The 20,735-nt window shown below is 42.5% G+C and overlaps 1 protein-coding gene across 2 annotated transcripts in view; it reads left to right on the forward strand.

Moving 5' to 3' along the window:
* Msrb3 (methionine sulfoxide reductase B3) overlaps nucleotides 1-20,735 on the forward strand; it is a 116,777-nt gene that overhangs the window by 35,751 nt on the left and 60,291 nt on the right. For both annotated transcript variants that reach the window (XM_057758217.1, XM_057758218.1), the window contains 2 exons: nucleotides 10,895-11,003; nucleotides 12,599-12,676. In XM_057758217.1, the coding sequence (XP_057614200.1) occupies nucleotides 10,895-11,003; nucleotides 12,599-12,676 (187 nt within the window). The remainder of the gene's footprint in view (nucleotides 1-10,894; nucleotides 11,004-12,598; nucleotides 12,677-20,735) is intronic.

Here is a 20,735-nt window from a genome sequence, read left to right on the forward strand (position 1 = left end):
AGGCCCGTTCATGCTGTGAGTGTGCATCGTGTGTGTGTGTGTGTGTGTGTGTGTGCGCAGCTCTGCATACTTGATGCAGGATCACACATGCTATGCACCTCACAGGCCAGGAGGTTTTTATTTTATTTTATTTGAGAACTAAGAACCGACACAAATTTCGCTATAGTTTACAAAAGCCTTTGAAACCGGTGGATTGACTGATGCGCACACTGTCCAGTAGGTGGCACTAGTCTTCCATCCCTGCACAGCTTGTGCGCCTAGCCTTAAACTCATAGGTGCATCGTAAAAATGTGAAAGAATGTAAGAATACCCAGTTAAGAACATATGGATTTGCAAACCAGACTTGTCCCCGCCTCTACTATGTTCCAACAGTGTATGTCGAGTGAAAGCCCCTTCCGTTTTCAGAAGGACCCCCACTCCCTCTGCTTGGACGTTTCTTGGAAATGTCTTTCATATGTAGACTTTCTGCAAACTAAAACAAGTTTTCATAAATTAACCTATCTTGTACCAAATAGCTGCTTTCTCAGTAATTTATAGCTTTATATGCAGCTAAGTTTTCTGCAGCAGACCACCCAAGAATTAAAGAAAATTATACATTTTGTTTTGCCATGGTGTGGATTTCTATAGAATCTTGAAATGTTATTAGACATGTTGAATGTGAGGCACTGATCAGTTTTTGCATGAATGAAATATTTTAGGAAACTAGAAAAAATATATTTTAAATGTTGATTATTGAGTACCCTGATATAGATTTATGCTTTAAAAGCAAAATATTTTAGTAGCTTTATAATCAAGCGTGAGTACTGAAAAGTTGGTATGTGGTATGAGTTTTAAAAATTACTTGTAGAGAATACATATTTCATCCAGGCTGATTTGTCACGGAACGACATGTCTGTGTAAATGTAAGGTGTTGGGCATATGACTTATTAAATGTGGATTTTATTAAATTTTTGTTAAATGGCAAATAAATTAGTAATTGTAAAATACACAGCACAGTAAAACAATCAAGACACGCATGAACAAAATCTTAGACGTTTCTCAGGTTTTGGAGGCAAATTAAATATAACCATGACTGTAAAGAAGATAAAACTTTCCCAGCTTCAGCAATCTACAGGACGAGACAATGAGCACAGCATGAATTTGAAGATATTGCATAGATGTGTCTTCGTATCTAAACATGCTCACAGGAATATTACAAAGAACACCAGAGAAGGCTTTGCTAAAATGACCGGCCTCTTACCCTCCACAGATGTGCATGGTGAAGGGCTGGGCCCGAGGTTACTCTGTAAAGTTCCCATCTAGTTAATACTGATCATACCTGGGAATTTTTATTATCTGTCTTTTCCAGTGCATAGTTCAAACTGAAACAATTAGAGATCAAATTTCCATGGTTGTTTTTGCTAGATATATTTTAATTTAAAGTTATTTAAACTAGATTATTGAGATGCAGTGATAAATTATATTTAAATATTTTGTTGCTCTGCATTTGAAAGCAAATTTATTGGAAAATTTAATATTTGTTCAAAAGTCCTTAATTTTCCCCTTTATTTACATTCAATATGGACACAGTTGTATCAATTACTTTAAAAAATGTTACAAAAGTATTTATCAGATTTTTAATGGATTAGTAAGTTATATATTTATACACTTAAACTTATTAACTTTTATGACACACACTTCCTTTAACACTACTTGTGATTATTTTATTCAACCATGTGTTTGCAGAGAATGGCATATTGTTTTAAATTAATAGATTATTTGGATTTTAAGCAAGCCAAGAAAATCTACAGTTGTAAATATTTCTACAGTTTTATTTTGTAGGGTTTTATTTTATTGCCAAAAATACATATTGCTTCAGAATGATTCATTCCATTTGATTAATTTTTAATATATCTTGTGTGATTTTAGGTAATTCTCTTTACTATTGGTACTGAGGTATTGAGAAGGAGCAGAGCAGTTGTCCCTTCCTGCGTTGTTTTTATTACCAATTTGCCTTTGGCCCCCAGAGGTTTCCTTTTATACTTTATATTCCAGTTTTCATCTATAAGCTGAGAATTATGTAACGGTTTTATTATTATTAGAATTCTGAAGTGTCATATTAGCTGTGACTTTTCAAAACCTCGTTGTGTAGCTCCTCAATTCCTTGCTATCAAGGAGAAGGAAGAGGAGGAAATCAAAACCTATAGAGAAAACCTCCAAATTAGTCTGGGGACGGGGGTGGGCTGGCCAGGCAAAGTATTTCCTATTGCAGAAAATTCTTGGACACTACAAAGTGCCGGAAAGGCTGAGACTTTGGACTGTGTAAGTGACTTTCCATTTGTACTATAATCGTGTCTGTCACGTGATGGGCACTCGATACGCACTTGTGCCCTGGTGAATGACTATCAGTGAACAAGTAACATTGTTTGACGCACCAAAGCAGTACCACATTGAGTGACAAGATCTCTGTTCTTGCAGAAGGGGCATTCTGATTTTTTTTCTTAAAAAATGTCCACTTAGGGTGCATGCTTTATTGACTATGGGATGAAAAGAATTATATTAGTGATGCTTTTATGAGTCTGCATAGACACCTCCTCTGTTCAACTATGGAGTCAGGAACAGGCCGACAAGTGCCCAGCAGCCTTCTGCACCATGTGGCGGGGGGCTTCTGAGGACTGGATTTCACACAGAGCAGTTAGTACTGTGTGGGATTAGGTAGCTGTAGTTAGTGCTGCGTGGTGCTGAGGCAGAGGATGTGCTGTGGGAGCTGAGTCAGTGCTAGGTGGCGGGAAGCATAGGCTCGGCCGAGAATGAAGGAGTGGAGGAAAGCGGTAATCTCAGGGTCCTGGCTCATGTCAAGATGTGTGAGCACATCAGTCACCTCTTCGGGCACTCACTTCTCCTTGGGGCGTTTGTCTAGAAGTTCTTCATTTTCTACTTTATACTATGAGGAATGCTAGTTCTGTTATTTGCCCTGTAAACCAATCATCAGACAAAACTACATACTACTGTATTTTAGAAATTTGAATATAACAAGGATGAAGCTGAGAAACCACAGTGGTGGGGGCTGGAGATGTCTTGAGCTGTTAGGAACACTGGCTGCTCTTGCAGAGGACTGCAGTTGGGGTCCCAGCACCCACATGGCAGCTCACGGCCTTCTGTAACTCCACTTCAGGGGATCTGATGCCCCTTTCTGATCTCTGCTGGCACCTCACACACGTGGTACAGAAACATACATCCAGGCAAAACACCCATGTCCATAAAATAAAAAGAAATAAATCTTTGAGACAAATATTGTGATAAGAACACATCACAGTTTCTCTAGTGGACCATAGATGGTGTATCACTCTTTAAACATACATTGCCGTAAGAATCTCAGAGATGGACCGCACCGTGGAGTTTCCTAACCTGATTTGGCCATGGAAACTTCTCTTTTTCACTCTCCTAGAGGAACAACAGGGTAGCTTTTTTATTTTTTCCCTAAGAGTCAGTGTTTGGTAAAATGCTTTCTGGGCCATCCTTAGATCAAGTGATCTTATAATCTTATACCCAGAGAATCACTGAATGCTAGTCACAGTGAGAAGATTTGGATGTGGGCCTTCAGAGGAACAGTAAAGGATTGAAAAGCTTCAAAGGGAAACATTTAGTCTGCCATTAAACATACTTTTTATCACACTTACTTAACAAATGTTGCTGGATATTTGATTTTTTTCTTTTTTCTTTTTGGTTTTCTCTGTATAGCTTTGATGTCTGTCCTGGAGCTAGCTCTTGGAGGTAGACCAGGTTGGCCTCCAACTCACAGAGACCCACCTGCCTCTGCCTCCCAAGTACTGGAATTAAAGGCGTGCGCCACCACCGTCCGGCTGTTACTGTATATTTGAAGCTAAGACCCAAAAGACGCTGCCCTAGGTATCTAGGAAGCATCTGTAGGGGGACAGCCATTGAGATGGGGAGTTAAGTAAACACAGCACACTTTAGATCTTCCTCATCCACCAACACAGTTTGGGTGCGCGAGGAAGACTGGTAAATACGCCAGCACTCTCCCTTGAGTTCTGATGAGAAACTATTCTGGAGTTGCTCCGTGAAAAAGAGCAGCTTTCCTTTCCCTCCAGAGTATCTTAGATTCTTCCGGGATAATCGGTCAGCTGCTACTCACCGCGTGGAAGCTGCAGACTGGGCATTTGTCATTGGACTTAAATTTGGATTTAAATTTGTTGTGCCATAAGTTTTGGAAACTGGAAAAAGCTGAGTCTTCAGACACTCTATTTTCCTTCTAAGGAAGTGTACTCAAGGTTGTATTGAAATAACATTCTGCACGATAGTCCAAGAGTGGGCTCCTTTCAGTGGGTGCTTACATTTTATCTCCTGAGCAGGCTATGACCTACAAGGGGAGCAGGAGGAAGGAGAGATGGATAGGGAGGATATGGTGTGTATGTGTGTGTGCACGTGCACGTGTGTGTGTGGTGTGCATGCACATCTTTTTGATTGCATGTGAAATGTAGAATTGAAATGAGCCTGTCTGGTTTTAATTTCTTTCTTTATGGGCTATGATGTTCAAGTGAAGACCCATGCTTAAAAAAAAAAAATCAAAACCAGGGAACTCCAACTTTGTCAGAAATTTCTCATGCAATCAGATGGAATTGAAGTTAAGGGACTTTCTCTTCCACCGTTGTCGCTTGATGATGGCCGAGGTTCAGAAATTCTTTCTTAGTCATACGCTCTGCGAGCCTGAAAATGCTTGCAGGACCAAGACATGCTTTACATATTTCCCTAAACCCTGAGCTTCACGGTCCACAGCAACATGGACATCACTGCTCCCAGCATTTGCATTAAGTTTTGAGGAGTTGATAAAGTATTTTCTAGTTCTTTTGGGTATTTAACTGGTACTGGTGAAATGACGGCTGTCTATGAGCTCAACAATTAAAAAGTTCCAATGCCTAAGTAAGTATAGATGTCCAAAAGGTGGTTTTAGCCTCACAGTCATTCAGCATTTTTAGTGATGGTTGCATCGGGATAATTGAAAGGCTAAGAACCCCTCCATCATCTTCTCAAGAGAACCATGCAGCCACGTGAACAGGGCCTGGCTGTCATGGCGAGGATTTGCAGTCATGTTAATTCTCCTTACAGCTGACACTGGCCTCTGGCCATACTTTTGCTCCTATCAGCGTACAATAAGAAACACAAAATATTCTCACATTTCCCTCCTTAGTTTTAAAATTACTTCATTTCTCAGATCCCAAAGTTTCACCCTCTTGAATCTGAATCTCTCCACCTTTTCCTGTTTGGTGAAATGGTGACTTCCCAAAATTATCTGATGCAGCTCTGAGTACCCCATCTTCTGAGTTTTCATCAGGATGGACGCTTACAGCCTGGGCTTACACACACTGACTCTCACCCCATCTATCAGTCGGCTGCCGCGGTGTTTTCTTCCCTACTGGACCTTCCCCGGCGCCCTAACCTTGCCCGTTTGTTTTGTGAATATTTGCACTTTCCATACTGCAGTGACAGCCAGAGATGGCTAGTCTCGAGGAGAGAAGTTTGAGTGTAAATGCCCTGTGTGTTCACCCCTTTACACATGTCTTCCCTAAACACCTTAGGCTGTGCTGTTTTAGGAGTTGGAACTTTCCTTGATGTCTTCTGAACTTCTCAATGCTCATTCCAAGGCTCAACTCACCGAAGGCATCCACTAAGTAGTTGTGCAGAGTTTGTATCTGAGAGTCCCCTGGAGTTCGTATTAGGATATGTAGAGCAGTCAAGTTTCTTGGCCTCAGGGCTTGCGCTTTACCTGTGTGCACTGCTGTTCATGCCACTGCATTCAGTCCTTCTGCTTGCGTTCAAGCCGTCTGCCTCTGTCACTCACGTGCACCTTGTCTTCTCCGCTAGCCCTAGCCATCTCTATGTGCTTAGAATGTTCTTGAGACGTCAACACTGCCAGCTTCCTCTCCATCCCCAGGGCTCTGCCCAAATATCACCGTAGTGAGACAACCCAACCCTCCTACTCCATTAAGAGTGCTTGTCCTCCACAGGCTTTGTCCTGGCCTTGCTCCAGGCTTGTTTTCTTTCTTGGGTACTCCCCACCTTCTGAAAGACCACATAGTAGACTTCCTTACCTTTGTTGGGCTCTGTACTTCTTACCTCTGCCCCAGTGGGAGCCCTGAGACAGAAGGTCTCCTTTTGTCTTTGGCTCTGGGGGGGGGGGGTACATAGCACAATGGCGGTGTGTAGTAGGCGCTCGGCTGGAGTGGTCGACAGATAGAGCTGCTGATGCAGTACTTCAAACCCATAGCTGGCACAACAGCATTGATTCGGTAAAGGAAAAAGTAAGTAGTCTTGGGCCAGTGCTGCCCAGAAAAGCGGTGCTGACCTGGTTCTGTGGAAGCTGGAGGCCTGTCCCGAAGCGCATCCTGATGCTTTGGTTTACATAACAGCATCAGGGATGCTTTCTCTGTGTTTACCCTGAGGGAAAAGTTAGAATGGAGGGTGGTCTGTAGACAGCGACTGTTCCCCTCTGTAGCTTGAAATTTTGTTCTCAAGGCCTTTATCGAATTCCTAGAGTTTGATTAAAAAAAAAAGAGAGAGAACAAACAAACGTTGTTTGTGGTATATATATCTACATTTGACTCTAAAAGTGGTCTGCGTTTAGTTTTATAATCTTCCACTTAGAAAGTCTAACACTACTAAGCCTGGAATGAAATAGTTGTCCGACATGACAGACTAATGTGTACTTGGAAATTAAAGTTCATAGTAAAAATTAGCATGCGTGACTTTTCTGCCACCTGTAAACAGGGCAGCAAGGTATTTCTGCATGGACTTTACTGTTTTAGCTGAATGAAGTTAAACCAAAACAAGATACTGATCTCTTGTTTATTATTTTGGGAAAATAGTTGATATTTCCATCTTTTTCCTTAGTCCTAGAGCAGAGATCCTTCGGTTTGGTTTTCTTTCGATTTTTCTCTCTGAGATAGAAAACGTCTCACTCCAGCATGCTTTAAGCGTGTAGGAAACAGACCCGACCTCCTCCTTACCGGGTGCTGAGGGCCTTCAGGACTTTGTGGGTGCACCGACAATCTTGTCTGAGCTTGTCACTGGTCCTGTGCTGAAGGAACAGACATCGGGAAAGCAGATGCGGGCCAGGGGTGTGTGTCGTCACTTTCTTATGCACCTTGACTACTGCTCTCCTCCACTTATTGTCTTGTTAGTGGGGGACTGTTTTTTTTTTACGATATTGTTTTTTATTTAAATTTTCTGTGTAATTTAAGAAGAAAGTTATAGCATAGTTTTTTATTGATGGGAATAATCCTGTTTCCTTAGTAAGTTATGTTATAACCAACTCTCTGGGCCTCCAGTTTTTGTGTCTGTAAAATGGGCATGATTCTACCTTCTAAAATTTTATGTCTAGAGATAGATGCACGTGGGATAGAGTAGAACTGAATTTTTAGTTCTGTTTTCCCCCCTCACTTTCTTCTTTTTCTTATTTTTTTAAAAAAATAACTTGTTAGAAAAGGACTTTTCTGAGAGAATACTTACAGAGAATAATTACGAGTATAATACTGCAGGCAGAGACATCTGAGCTGCTACCTTTTAGGCTGGACTTGCCACCCTTACAGGCACAAATCTAATGCAACACCCATCTTAGGTCACAGTTGGAAGCAGGCACTACCAGCATGCAAGTTCTCTTTTTCAGAAGTGTGTGTGTGTGTGTGTGGGGGGGGGGGTGACAAAGCCTTGAGGTTGCAGGTCTGAGCGTCCAGCTCTCAGAGAGTAAGCTCTTGTGTGCATGAAGAGAAGTCCTTTCCTACTGGAGTTTCCACACAACTCTTCAGCAGCAGCGTAGGCGACGCCTTGATATAAATAAAAAAAGATACCGGCATATCCCAGCATTTAAATACCTTTGGGTTGGGTTCAAGATAGATCTGAGTTACATAAAAACCACACCGCAGAGAATGGGTTATGATTAGATACCAGGGGTAATATTCCCTCAGATGTACCATGTTGCATGTGTGTATATACCGACTTAGGCCTTCAAAGTAATGTTATTATCTATTTAGAGAAAGGGATACCTCTCTCTGTTGCATACTTCTAAGCCAATTCAGAAGCCATTGAACAGATGTCCTATAACACTAATGTAAAATTACCCTGTGTAATAAGAAAATTACAGTTCCTAAGTGGAGATAGTGGAGGGGAACCGCCCAATGAATACTCTCAGATTTCCAGATGAAATGGCGAACTTGAGGACAGAAGTGAGGCTTCTCTCTGGCCTGCCAAGCTCTGGTTATGCTGGAAGAATTAATACATTCACACAGCTTTCAGTTGTCCAAGAAGTATATTATTATTGCACTGTGTGGTGAGACCCGTTGTTTAATACAAAAATCGCAGTAACTGTTTCTTGTGTGTATGTCTTCCTTTCGCTACCGGGCATCCTTTGAAAGCCTAGTTATTTGAAGGACACAGCATGGGCAAAGAATAAAAACGTGAGAAGTTTGACCACTTTAAACAATTACTGGCATTTCCCAGAGAATGAACCTACTTACAGTTAGGAAACAGCGTTTATGTTTAAGGTTGAAAAGCCAGGATGGAGGAAAATTCTGCTAATTTGTAAGATGACCTTTAAGCGCACCAAAACCAAATAATTTGTAGGCTGTGACACAGGGCGAATTCCTCCGAAATTTGTGTGAATACGGCTTTGGTGGGTCCTGAAAAACGAACAAAGGAGCTGGAAGGAAAGCTTTTCCTCCAAATAAGAAGGGGAATGACAAAGAGGCCAGTGGGCCCGTTCACAGTTCACCATTAAGACCGGGGCTCTGTGGCACGGCTAATGAGACGGCTCGTAGCGGAAAACAATCTGTTCTTAAGAATGTTTAAATTGAAAGTAATCTCTAATCTATGAACTAAGGTCTCTTCTGCACTCTCCGTTCACCGGGAGAGCTTTCATGCTGTGTCGTTTGCCTCCATCAGATGTTCTCCGTTTTACCTTCCCCTCCACAAAGACATGGCTGGCTCGGCAGTACTGTGCAACAGTCTTACTCTCTTCCTGCAGAAAAGAGATTTTTTTCTTTTTGAGAGAGGTGGAATGAAAAAGAGAGAAACATCTTTGCCTAAGTGACTCTCGAGCATCTGTGCTTGAAGCTACTTTTTATGAACACTCCTTGGTAAACGACTCAAGGTAAAAAAGCAGAAAAGCATCCAATGTTAGGAAATTGCAACCCAATACCATGTAATTTAAACCTGCGGTTGCTTCTCTTGTTCTAAATGACACACAGATGGCTAGCCCAGCCCTCACAACTTTGGGAGCACAATTGGTCTTTTTGTATGAATGAACATAGAGTAACCCAAAATATTTTGGACAGATTTGCTTAATTCTAATTGTTCGTAGCATAATTATCAAGCCCATTGGAGCTAATAATTTTAGCCATGATAATTTGTCACATTAAGTTAGTAATTAATGAACTTCTTGAGAAAATTAACAAAGATACCCTTCTAACAAACAAATAAATAAAAGCAAAATAACTTTTTTAAGAAGTCTAGAGGGAGGCTAACAGAAACTCACCAGTCTCAGGGCCCTGAGGTTTTGAGGAAAAGCCTTGCTACATTCAGGCTGAACATACTAGCGAGGGAGACATTTCTGTCTGTGCCCTGGACAACAGTAGGGTTTCTCACACCAGGATGAGCCCGTTGTTAACTGGGGTTCAGTGAGATGGGAGACCCCAGCCCATTCTCAATGTGCGACTTGCTCCTGAGGCTCTTTCGAGAGACCAACAAAGGTCGGGGAGGCCAGCAGAAGTGGAGTCCGGAGTTTGTTTTCTGTTCAGCTCCAGTTTGCTCCTTCCCCACTCCCTGCCATCTGTCTAGGCACCCCACCCCCTTCTGGAAGCTGACAGCCCTTCTTCAACCCCAATCAGGGAAACCCGTTAGGTAGTCTTTGGGTTTAACTCAGTAACCTCATGTTCTACGTGAGGCATCTTAGAAGTAAATGGTGGGACACATTCCCACTGCTGAATCGAAAGTGAGCACTCAGGCCACTAAGAAGGCTAACTTCAAGACACTATGCATAAATAGGTGTCGTCTGAACATTTTACGGCAGTCTGCACACATCGAGATAAAAGCCACCCTTGCTTGTAGTCACATTCAAATCCTTTCATCATTCGGGTCCCCGATGGGTGACACCCTCCCAGTTGAGCTGCAGAATAGCATGAGCCTACCCTGAAACCACCCTGGCTCTTCCATTTGTCTGTCTTGTCTTTCCTCCTTCCTCTCTCCCTCTGGAATTCTTGAATCTGCCTTCTCCTGAAGTCTACTGGAAGTTTCTTGCTAACATGGTAAGATATGGTCTTTAGAAAACGTGCATTTTGAACGACTGCATAGAACCCAGTGGAGTATCTGATAGACTCAAAGAAAACAGCAATTTCTACTGTGGAAAAAAATATATCTTTAGGGTCCACAGAAAAATAAATAGGGTGGTAATTAAGTCATCTTGGAATGGTGATGTTTTTGTGCTAGTCTACCAAGTTACAAAATCATTGAATGGATCTTTATATACCATTATACGTATACACACACACACACACACACACAGTGAACACTTACAAATGCATGCATGACATGCATGGTTTCATAGTATCAGGTGGCATAGAGGATGTCGGTCATCCTGGACACAAATGTCCAGTGAGTTTTTAGTTCCACATTTCAGAAACCTTGGCTCTGACACATTGTTGCCACTCTAGAAGAATCAGTTGGATCTCAAGGGGCATTCTTTTTGAACTTGGAGACCAGCTGCAGCTCAGGTAGGGTTTTGTAGTCTGTTAGGGACTGGTTTGGTCATGGACAAGTGACCATAGAGGCTGCACTGTGGCGACCAGCCGAAGCAATTCTTTAGGATTCAGGCTAAAATGGCTTTCTCCACATCCTCTCATTTCAGGGTCTTGTCGGGATAAAAAGAACTGTAAGGTGGCCTTTTCCCAGGAGGAACTGAGGAAGCGGCTGACACCCCTGCAGTATCATGTCACTCAGGAGAAAGGAACTGAAAGGTAAGCATGCTAAATAAAAACCAGCGAGGCAAGAGCAGCGTGGCTCCCTCCTCCTTGGACTCTTCTTCTGGTTAGCTAAAGAATCCTAGACAAACCGACTAAGGCCAAGCCTGCAGAAGGCTGTCTTTAAGGAGGTTGGAAAAGGGACATTGTTTAGGATAAGACTGAGTTTTGTCTCTGCTTTTCTCCACTGAGTGAGCGTTCTATCTTATAGAAAGTCACGGAGGTTTTGTTAAGGGCCCATTTTTAGTTTGCAACAAAATGTGTGGCAGTGATAGCGATTTAGGTACTTTTTTTTTTGGAAGACATCACAGTGAGGAAACCCATGAGGGACATGGAGCCATGCCAGGATGTTGCCATTTGTGAAGGTGGCCATTGTGAGCATAGACATTTTGGCTGCAAAAGCAGGTAGCATGATTTAGTTCCTTTCTGCCCCACTCCAATTTCTTTTTGAAGCACATGTGGAGAAAGTATTTATTGGCTCATTTGTGGTTGGAATGTCAAAAATTTTCAATAACTGCCCTCACATGGCTTTGGTCCTTGGAAGTTCGCCCTACATCCTGGAAGGAAAAAAAAAGAGTTTGTTCACTTCCAAGACTGTTTCTAGTGATTAAAGTCTCTCTCAGCTGACTCCAGCTAAAAAGTAACTTGCCAAGGCCCAGTGATTTTGTTGTCTAATTTATACCGTGGATCTTGGCACGAAACTGTAAATGTACCTGGGATCCAGATTTATTAATGATGTAACTTAGTGTTTTCATTCATGAGCTGAAAGAGCTCTTTCCCACACAGGGGATCCTTGTTAACAGGCAATGTGCTCTTCCTGTCATAGAACCTACTATTTTCTGAATCTCCTCGACGTGGAGTCTCTGACCAAGTGAGCCCGCATGCCCGGAGCCGGCGGTGGCCAGATTCTCAGCACAGAAGATGTCTGCCTACCCTGTTGTGTGCACAGCTAGCAAAATGATTTAATGCACACAAACAACCAGAGATTAGGTCATTCTTAAAAATTCTGTTTATAAAAAAATTGGACCTCGTAAAGAGGGTGAAAGGACAATAAAATCCAGCTGCAGAGCACACAGCGTTTCTGTTGGGCGACCACAGCTGATCTGTATTAGCCGAATGACCTCCTCGCCTCTAAGACTGCTAACTTAGAAAAATATTCCCTTAAAGCTGCAATATTCCTTTTCAAACTGAAAAATAAGACTCCTTCCACTTGGAAACTTGGGCCCTGCTACATTTTCTGGTCCCCTCTTGCACAGTGTGGAGTAGCAGAACCTTATGTAATAATGTTCTTTATGGGGATCAAACAACAGGCTTTTTTTTTTATTTGAAAAATATTCCAGGTATCACATACTAGGTGCTTGATATTTTTAATTTACCTGTACTAGTTTGGAGTAGTTATATGCACATTTTACTATATATATTTGAAGTATATTAGTATGGTTCAGCTTTCCATATGTTTGGTCTGTTCTCATTTTAAGGCCAAAAACTCTGGAAAGATTTACTAGAGAAATGTATTTTAAACCAATGTGTTCTGTAAGAAGTAATACTAGCTTTGCTAATATTTTTTGATGATCTGTTTATTTTTTTATCAGTGCCTTTGAAGGAGAATACACACAGCACAAAGACCCTGGAATATACAAATGTGTTGTTTGTGGAACACCATTGTTCAAGTAAGTGGAGTGAGAGCTGGTGGGCATGGCTGGATCACGTGACAGCAGACTCCTTGTTGCTCATTTCCTGGGAATCTTTCTTTTGCTGAACTTGATTCCATCTTTGCCTATTATAAATATGTAATATATACATATATGTATATATACTTGTGCGTGTCCACTCCCTGAAAACAAGAGTAATTACAGACTTTCCAGGTTAATTCTCTATGACAGACTGGCTAATTTTGTAGTGTTTGGACATTTAAAACACTCACCATTAACTTTGTCCCACCTTAGAAACCAAGTATGAAGGACATATTCGTGAGCAGAGATCCGCTCATGTATTTACTGATTTTTTTCTCCCTTCAAGTGATACCTTTGAATCCATTTATGTCTTCATGTTAAAGTCTATTTGTACTCCCACGATGAAGACATACACCTGTGCTTAAAGCAGACATGAGGCATATGACCGATTTTTATGTACGGGTAACAATATTGTAGACTTGAGGTTAACACTATCTTTTCATTGGTCTGAGATCGTCCTTTTTAGATCCCAGCAACTCACAGTCATGCAGGCACCACACAGGCCTTTTGGCCAAGACAGTTAATTCTTGGTCTGGATAGGATATTCTTACTCATCGAAGGATAATCTTGACCAAAGAAGTTTTAGCTGGGTGGGAAAATCTGGGAAGTCCTCTGTCTCCCCGAAGAGAAGGCTTTCTGAAGCGTGGGCATCGCTTGTCTCACACAGGATGACGGAGTCTCATAGAATGAATGAGTAAATAAAAATCTGACAGCTGTAGCATGCAAAACACACTCTAATTTGCTCCACATTTCTCCTTTAAGACATTACCATTTACAGATATTTCTGAAATAGCAGGAAAATGGTAGTTTCCTTAAATTTTTTTGAGAGTTTTGAACTTTTCTGCAGTTGCACAAAGCTTCTCACACGTTAGCGCTGGTTGACAATCTGTTCTGAATTCTTACATAGTTTTTTTTTTCATGTTAAAAAACCGACCCTTCAAATTGTCACCCGTTTCCTCTCAGAAAACACACATCCTCGATTTCAACACCCTTAGCTTATGTCACGATAGTTGACATAACACTTAAGATAGCTGCTGAGCCGTGCTAAACTGGTTAATACCCAAATGGTAAAAGCTGCCCACATCCCCTCTGCTTTTTGTTTAAGGTGCCCCACCTCTCCCCCAACCGTGTGATTTCACTGAAGGACTCCGTTGAAGGAAAACTTGCTGTTTTAAATAAGAAACAGAGCCACTGTAGAGGGCGGATTTAACCCTTGTGAGAGTTTGAATCACAAACCCTGAAAGCAAAACCCTTATCCAAACACAAGAGCTGGTGAGAGTCACGGTCACCGTTCACCGTGACACAGCGCCATCTCTTTGAGCATTCCTGTCAGCTCCCATTTTCTACATGCTGTGGGAAACAGGATTTGACTTCTCATTCATACTTTTGCTGGTTTTCACTGTTCACTTGTCTCTTCTTGCTTCCCTGTCTCCTCTGAGAGAAAAGCATACCCTGCCTTTCTTTGTTGGAGATGGAATGGTTTATTGGCTTTGTGTAGCTGTCTTCATGTTCAACACGTGTTCCCTGGGTCCCACGAAGACTTCAGGGGCCACAGGGCACGGGCAGTTTTGAGGGAATTGATTTCCCACCGTCCGTTTCTCTGGGCACATTTCTGAGACTCGGCGTCTGCAGCTTTCCCTCCCATGTCTCTTCTGCCTGCTGTCTTCCCACTTCACTTGGGGTGGTCCACACTCCATCCGGCCCAAGTCTGGCTGGAATTCATTGTCCCCATTTGCGGTCTTCAGGCATCAGGTGAAATGATAGCTCAAGGGTGTGTGTGACTTTTGAAGATGAGCTCCCCGAAGGAAAACAACAACAAAAACCACACTAGTGTGAGGTAGCGCTGCCAAATGCCTGCAAAGGTCGGCAGTCTCCCTTACTGTCTGTTTAGTATGTCTTCTATCTGTGTGTCCTTTTCCCTTCCCGGAGCTTAAACGGTAGCCATGAGAACATGTCTCAGTGTGTTTATTCAAATGATAGAAAATGAAAGCTTGGGGGACTTCATTGTTTTAGAAAAAAGAAACAAGTCTGATTTGATTGGTAGATATGTTGCTAAGGATGGGTTTGCAAATTAGTTCACGTGATTTATTTTTCCGCTTATGTTTGATGGAAATATGTAGATCTGAGATTTTGACAGAAACACTGTAAGCATGTATACAGAATACAAAACAACTGGGAATTCATCTTTTGCAGTTATTTACATTTCTGTAAGTTATTTAAAAGTGTAAGGGGAAAAATATCATCAGCAAGTCCAGGTATAAAACCCACATAGTTGTTTGAACAAGAAAGTTTAAAGGATTTTAAACTATAACATAGGGGTTGGGATGAGGAAGTCTTTGCTAGTAAAAGTGAAAGGAAATTAGAAAGAATACAGACATAGCAGGAATAGTGATCATGGATACAGACAGCAGGGATGGTGACCATGGATACAGACATAGCAGGAATAGTGACCATGGATACAGACAGCAGGGATGGTGACCATGGATACAGACAGCAGGGATGGTGACCATGGATGCAGACAGCAGGGATAGTGACCATGGATACAGACAGCAGGGATAGTGACCATGGATACAGACAGCAGGGATAGTGACCATGGATACAGACAGCAGGGATGGTGACCATGGATACAGACATAGCAGGAATAGTGATCATGGATACAGACAGCAGGGATGGTGACCATGGATACAGACAGCAGGGATGGTGACCATGGATACAGACAGCAGGGATGGTGACCATGGATACAGACAGCAGGGATGGTGACCATGGATACAGACAGCAGGGATAGTGACCATGAATACAGACAGCAGGGATAGTGACCATGAATACAGACAGCAGGGATAGTGACCATGGATACAGACAGCAGGGATAGTGACCATGGATACAGACAGCAGGGATGGTGACCATGAATACAGACAGCAGGGATGGTGACCATGGATACAGACAGCAGGAATAGTGATCATGGATACAGACAGCAGGGATAGTGACCATGGATACAGACATAGCAGGGATAGTGACCATGGATACAGACAGCAGGGATAGTGACCATGGATACAGACAGCAGGGATGGTGATCATGGATACAGACAGCAGGGATGGTGACCATGGATACAGACAACAGGGATGGTGAACATGAATACAGACATAGCGGAATGGTAGTCATAACCTTTAGGGCAGAAACAGAAAGGCCTAGGAAGACCTTCCTCCTTGGTACTACTCCTACTTCCTTTCTCTGGGGTTGAGAAGGAGATGGCATGATTTCAGTGACTCTGTGGCAGAGAATGCATGGCTATGCCACACTGGTATAGTGTACTGGAAATAAGAGGTTGCACTGGACACTTGCCTCTTGGAATTCTCTGGAAAACTACCGTTTTGGGGGGTGGGGAAAGCTGTTGGCAGAATGGTGCCTCAGTGGAAGCAGCTGGGAATGTCAGGGAGCTGCTGGCTTTTCAGTACTGCTGCTGGAAGCACACTGAAAGCCCCTGGTACTGCAGGAGCCCGGCACCTGAGAGGCACTCTTGCTGCAACGGTTGAGCTCTTGGTACTTGAGATGGCTGGAGAGAAGGATGCAGGAGAAACCATTTCCTATGGGAACCAGGTACTGGAGAAGTCGTAAACACAGAGGGATCTTGGTGTAGGTGAAACTGTATACATGGCAGGAGACTGGCCCTGGAGCTGCCCATGTTCCAAAAGTTAGAAAGGGAGCAATTTCAATATTCTTTTTAGGGATCCCCGATCCAAAGCTTGAAAACCACTTGTGACGCTAGATTCTCAAAAGGCAGTTGGCTTCTTGCTTTAAATACCAAGTATAGAAAGCAATTGCTGAGTGAGTGGCGAGCAAGTGTGTATTTGTGGTTTTTTTGTTTGTTTGCTTTTGTTGTTGTTTCTTTAAAAGGAAGGGGATGAGAGATGAAGAAAAGAACAGAATAACTAGGAATATTCTGATTTTAAAAAAAGTAGGGAGTCATAAGTGAAGTGCTGAATCTGGAAATGCCTAAATGCTTCCCAAACTTTCATTTCCATTATCTGGTCCATACTTACAGTGTATGCACAAGCCTCTCTGTAAAACTCCGTGTGTGTGTGTGTGTGTGTGTGAACGAGGGCACATGCCATTACTTGAACGTGGAGGTTGGAGAGCCATCTTGTGTGTTGGTCCTCATCCTCCATCTTGTTTGAGAGAGGTGTCCAGTTGTTCATTGCTATGCACACCAGACCAGCTGGCCTGTAAGTTTCTGAATTCTCCTGTCTCTGCCCCACTTCTTCTCACAGGGGCCCTGGGAGTGCCAGCTTGTGCTATGGCATCTGGCTTTTCTGTGGGTCCTAAGACTCTGAAGCCAGTCCTCCCACTTGGGTAGCACTGTACCCACTGAGATGCCTCACCAGCCCATATCTTCCTTTACTCCACGGACACACATATGTTATATCCTCACAAAAATGTCTATTTAGTTATTTTCACTTCATTTCCAAACTTGTAATGTGAACCATTTTCTTCTTTGAACAACATTCTGCTTTCTTGCTGCTTCCCGGGTCCAAGAGTCTCATTCACGGCCTCTTAGACACCAAACGTGTGATCTATCTCACAGTTCCTCTTTTCTTCATGGTCACAATTTTCACCAAGCTGGTCGATTTCTCATATGGTACTTCCGACTTTCTGTTAGTAAATTTGCTGACAGAAGCAAGAATGTTCTCACCTCTGATTATTTGAACTTTTAAAATTTCATAAAGTAAATTTATTGTACATCAGATAAACTAGAGAGAGAATTGGTAAAACAGACTTAGAAAGTAGTTTTGGCCATCTTTATTGTGCTGTGGCTGATACATTGCCACGTACTATGGAATAAATCAAATAACATTACAAAGTATTTTTCTCACTATAGCTATGGTTTTGTTGGGATACTGTGAAAAGTGGCAGGCAATTGTAAGTTTTTGCAGTGCTGCTGGTTGAAATGCTCTCATGTACCTGGAGGTTATGACTGTCAAGTCAGCAAGGGTTCCTGGGACAGGAGGTTATCTGCGTTTTACTAGCGGGAGGGAAAGGAGGAAGGGGAGAGGGGGAGGGGCAGGGGGAGAGGAGAAGCGAAGTGAGCTCAGCTATTCTCTGGTGGAGGATCCTGACAGAGTATGTGGAAAGAGGAATTAGAGATAAGATTGAAGGTGTATGTTTTCAAGAAAATGGGGCCAATAGGAATGGAGAGATGGACTGTGTTGGGACCAATGGGAGATGCAGCTTTTAAAAGAAAAGTCTTTTAACCTACTTGAAATCCTGTAAGGCCCACATCCTTTTCTTCATCACAGGCTTTGTTTCCTCCATTCACAGTGAACATGGTCCCACAGCTCTGTTCCTTGCCATGTTCCTCCATCACTGCAGTTACTGCTTCCTTCTGAGTTATCTATGCTTGTGCATGGGTGTATGTACATGTGCGTGCATGCGTGTGTGTGTGTTTACTTTCCCTCTTCTACTAAGTGAATTTTGCAGTGGAAAGACCATGTCCTAGAAATATTATTTCTTAGCTCCAAGCATGTAATAATCACCAAATACTTATTGATCATCACATGTGCGTCTTACTATGATTGGATTGATTTTGGAGAAACTTTGAGCGAAGGGCTAGCATGATGAAAGATGGAGGTGAGTCATAGCAATGAGTGCAGTGGATTTCAGGGAGTCGAAAGAGGATATAGGCTTGCAGTAGAGCCATTGGGACGCTTTTTCCAGGTTAGCTGGTAAATTGCGGCATTATCTATGCGTAATCACCGCCTGGTACTTTTGTTTGTCTGTACACATAGTAGTCCTCCATTGAGCAGCTCACTTTGTAGTACAGGCTCATTACTGAGAATAACAATACTATTAAAATAATATCTAATGCTTGCATAGCAGTTATTATGCCTGGCATGGACCTAAGTGTTTCATATTAAAATCATGTAATCCCTCCAGCTACACATTTCATAGATAAGAGAACTAGGCAAGGAAAACCTATGAGGAACACAGTTGGCAGGTGAGTGTATTTTAAATAGTAATGCTCAATTTGGAAGGAAGCAGAGGTTGAGGAATTATGTAATACAATGCTTTGTATTTTATCTTGGCCAATCAGACATGGTTCTTTTAATCAACATCACTAGAACAAATGGATCACACACATCTCCATTATTTGTAAAGTCTTATTGTTGACGCACTTGAAGACTTCAGCAGAAAATTGGAGATGATATTTATTTAGGACAAAGGGCGAGCTCTTGTGTGGCTGATTGCCAAGAACGACTCTGTTTGAAAGACCCTTGGAGCTACCCCCCAACCCCCACCCCGTAAGATGTACTGAACGCGGAAGAAGCCAGCAGCTGTTTAGCCCCAGACTGGCGAGGCCTGGGGCAAGGGAAGCATAGTATTCTCACATATTGATTTCTTGTCTTACTTTTTCGCAAGTAACTAGCTATATTTCACATTTATCACTTAAATTTTTTTTCTTGCTATATTTCTGAGAAGACTGATGTCAACTGGCATGAGTAATTCTAAGTGCCTTTTCTGTATTTCCGTCTTCATTGAGCAAATCACAGGACATGTAGAATGCCTACCCGGATATGTGAGCTCAGGTCCATTCTCCCTAAAAAGGGGAAAGTAAAGCCAAACAGGGTCAAAACTAAATACACAAACATGCCTAGTATATTAAACGTAGGTGGCTTGCGTGAGTTTAAGGGCACACACGATCACGGTAGTCTAGAGGGGCCTGTGAAGTGCAGGCACGTAGAGCTTGAGAGAGTTAAATGCATGTTGGTAATGGTTAGCACTTTTCTAGAATTATAGCCAGTTTCCAGCAGAATTTTATGGAGAAGTCATCTTGAAGATAAGTTCATGTTGCCACCAGAATGCTGCCGTGGCTGCAATGGTCAAGACCGCAGGCGCAGTGCTGATGGGGGTAGAGGAAGCAAGCTCTCCACAGAGGAGAACAACAGATAGCCCTGTCCTTAACCACTTCATCCTCCCTGCCACACAGGCACAAAGTCGCGCAGGGGGCGAAAGGGTCATGTTGAAAGTCTCCTGTAGGTGGAAGAATGCATGGGGGGCAGCAGAGCTGAGTCCACTGTGTGTGGCGCTGGGCTGGAGTTCTCCTCATGAAAGAGCTTGTGTTCGCAAAGAGCTGAAAAACGGCTTCAATTTTCTGGTGGCCTAGAATAAAATAATAGCAGGGGAGGGGGCTCGTGTGAAATACAGTGTGTGCACGCTCGGCAGCAGAGTTCTGCTCAAACGGTGGCAGCGCAGGGTTGAGGCAGTGACCCCTCACGCCCGCCTCTACTATTCACAGATGGACTTTCTTGGGTGACTCGGAAAGAAAGGGAGTAAAAGCCACCACTGATACCTGACCTTGAAGCCACTGTGGGTAGGGAGACCACATTATTCAGAGACTGAGAAAAACCATATTATAGAAACTATAAAAGTGTAGCAAGACATAATTCAACGGGGCGTGCTATATAAACATAACCACAATTTTTTTTTTTTTTTTTTTTTTTATTTTCGAGACAGGGTTTCTCCATAGCTTTTTGGTTCCTATCCTGGAACTAGCTCTTCTAGACCAGGCTGGCCTCGAACTCACAGAGATCTGCCTGCCTCTGCCTCCTGAGTGCTGGGATTAAAGGCATGCGCCACCACCGCCCGGCCCATAACCACAATTTTTAAAAGTTATATACATATACGTACAAAAATGCTTGAAACTATAGTGTACACAAAATGCCAAGATCATGACGGTGTGTTTGTTTATGTGCGTGCGCACGTGTGCGCTCTGGTGAGAGGAATATGTAGAAAGTCATTTGGCCTCATATTAACAAAATCATAGTGTTAATTTCTACACGTAAGTCAAAATGACCTATATTTATCTCAGAAAATTACAGTGTTTAGGATAAACGGGAGAACAATGTGAATGCAGATTTATCTTGGATAAGCATGGGCCAGACAATTAAAACTTATCATCATTCTGCCTTGTGGGCTTTGAAGTCAGATAGTTCGTGAAAACAAT

The sequence above is a fragment of the Chionomys nivalis genome, chromosome 25, assembly GCF_950005125.1.
Source record: "Chionomys nivalis chromosome 25, mChiNiv1.1, whole genome shotgun sequence".
Lineage (NCBI taxonomy): Eukaryota > Metazoa > Chordata > Mammalia > Rodentia > Cricetidae > Chionomys > Chionomys nivalis.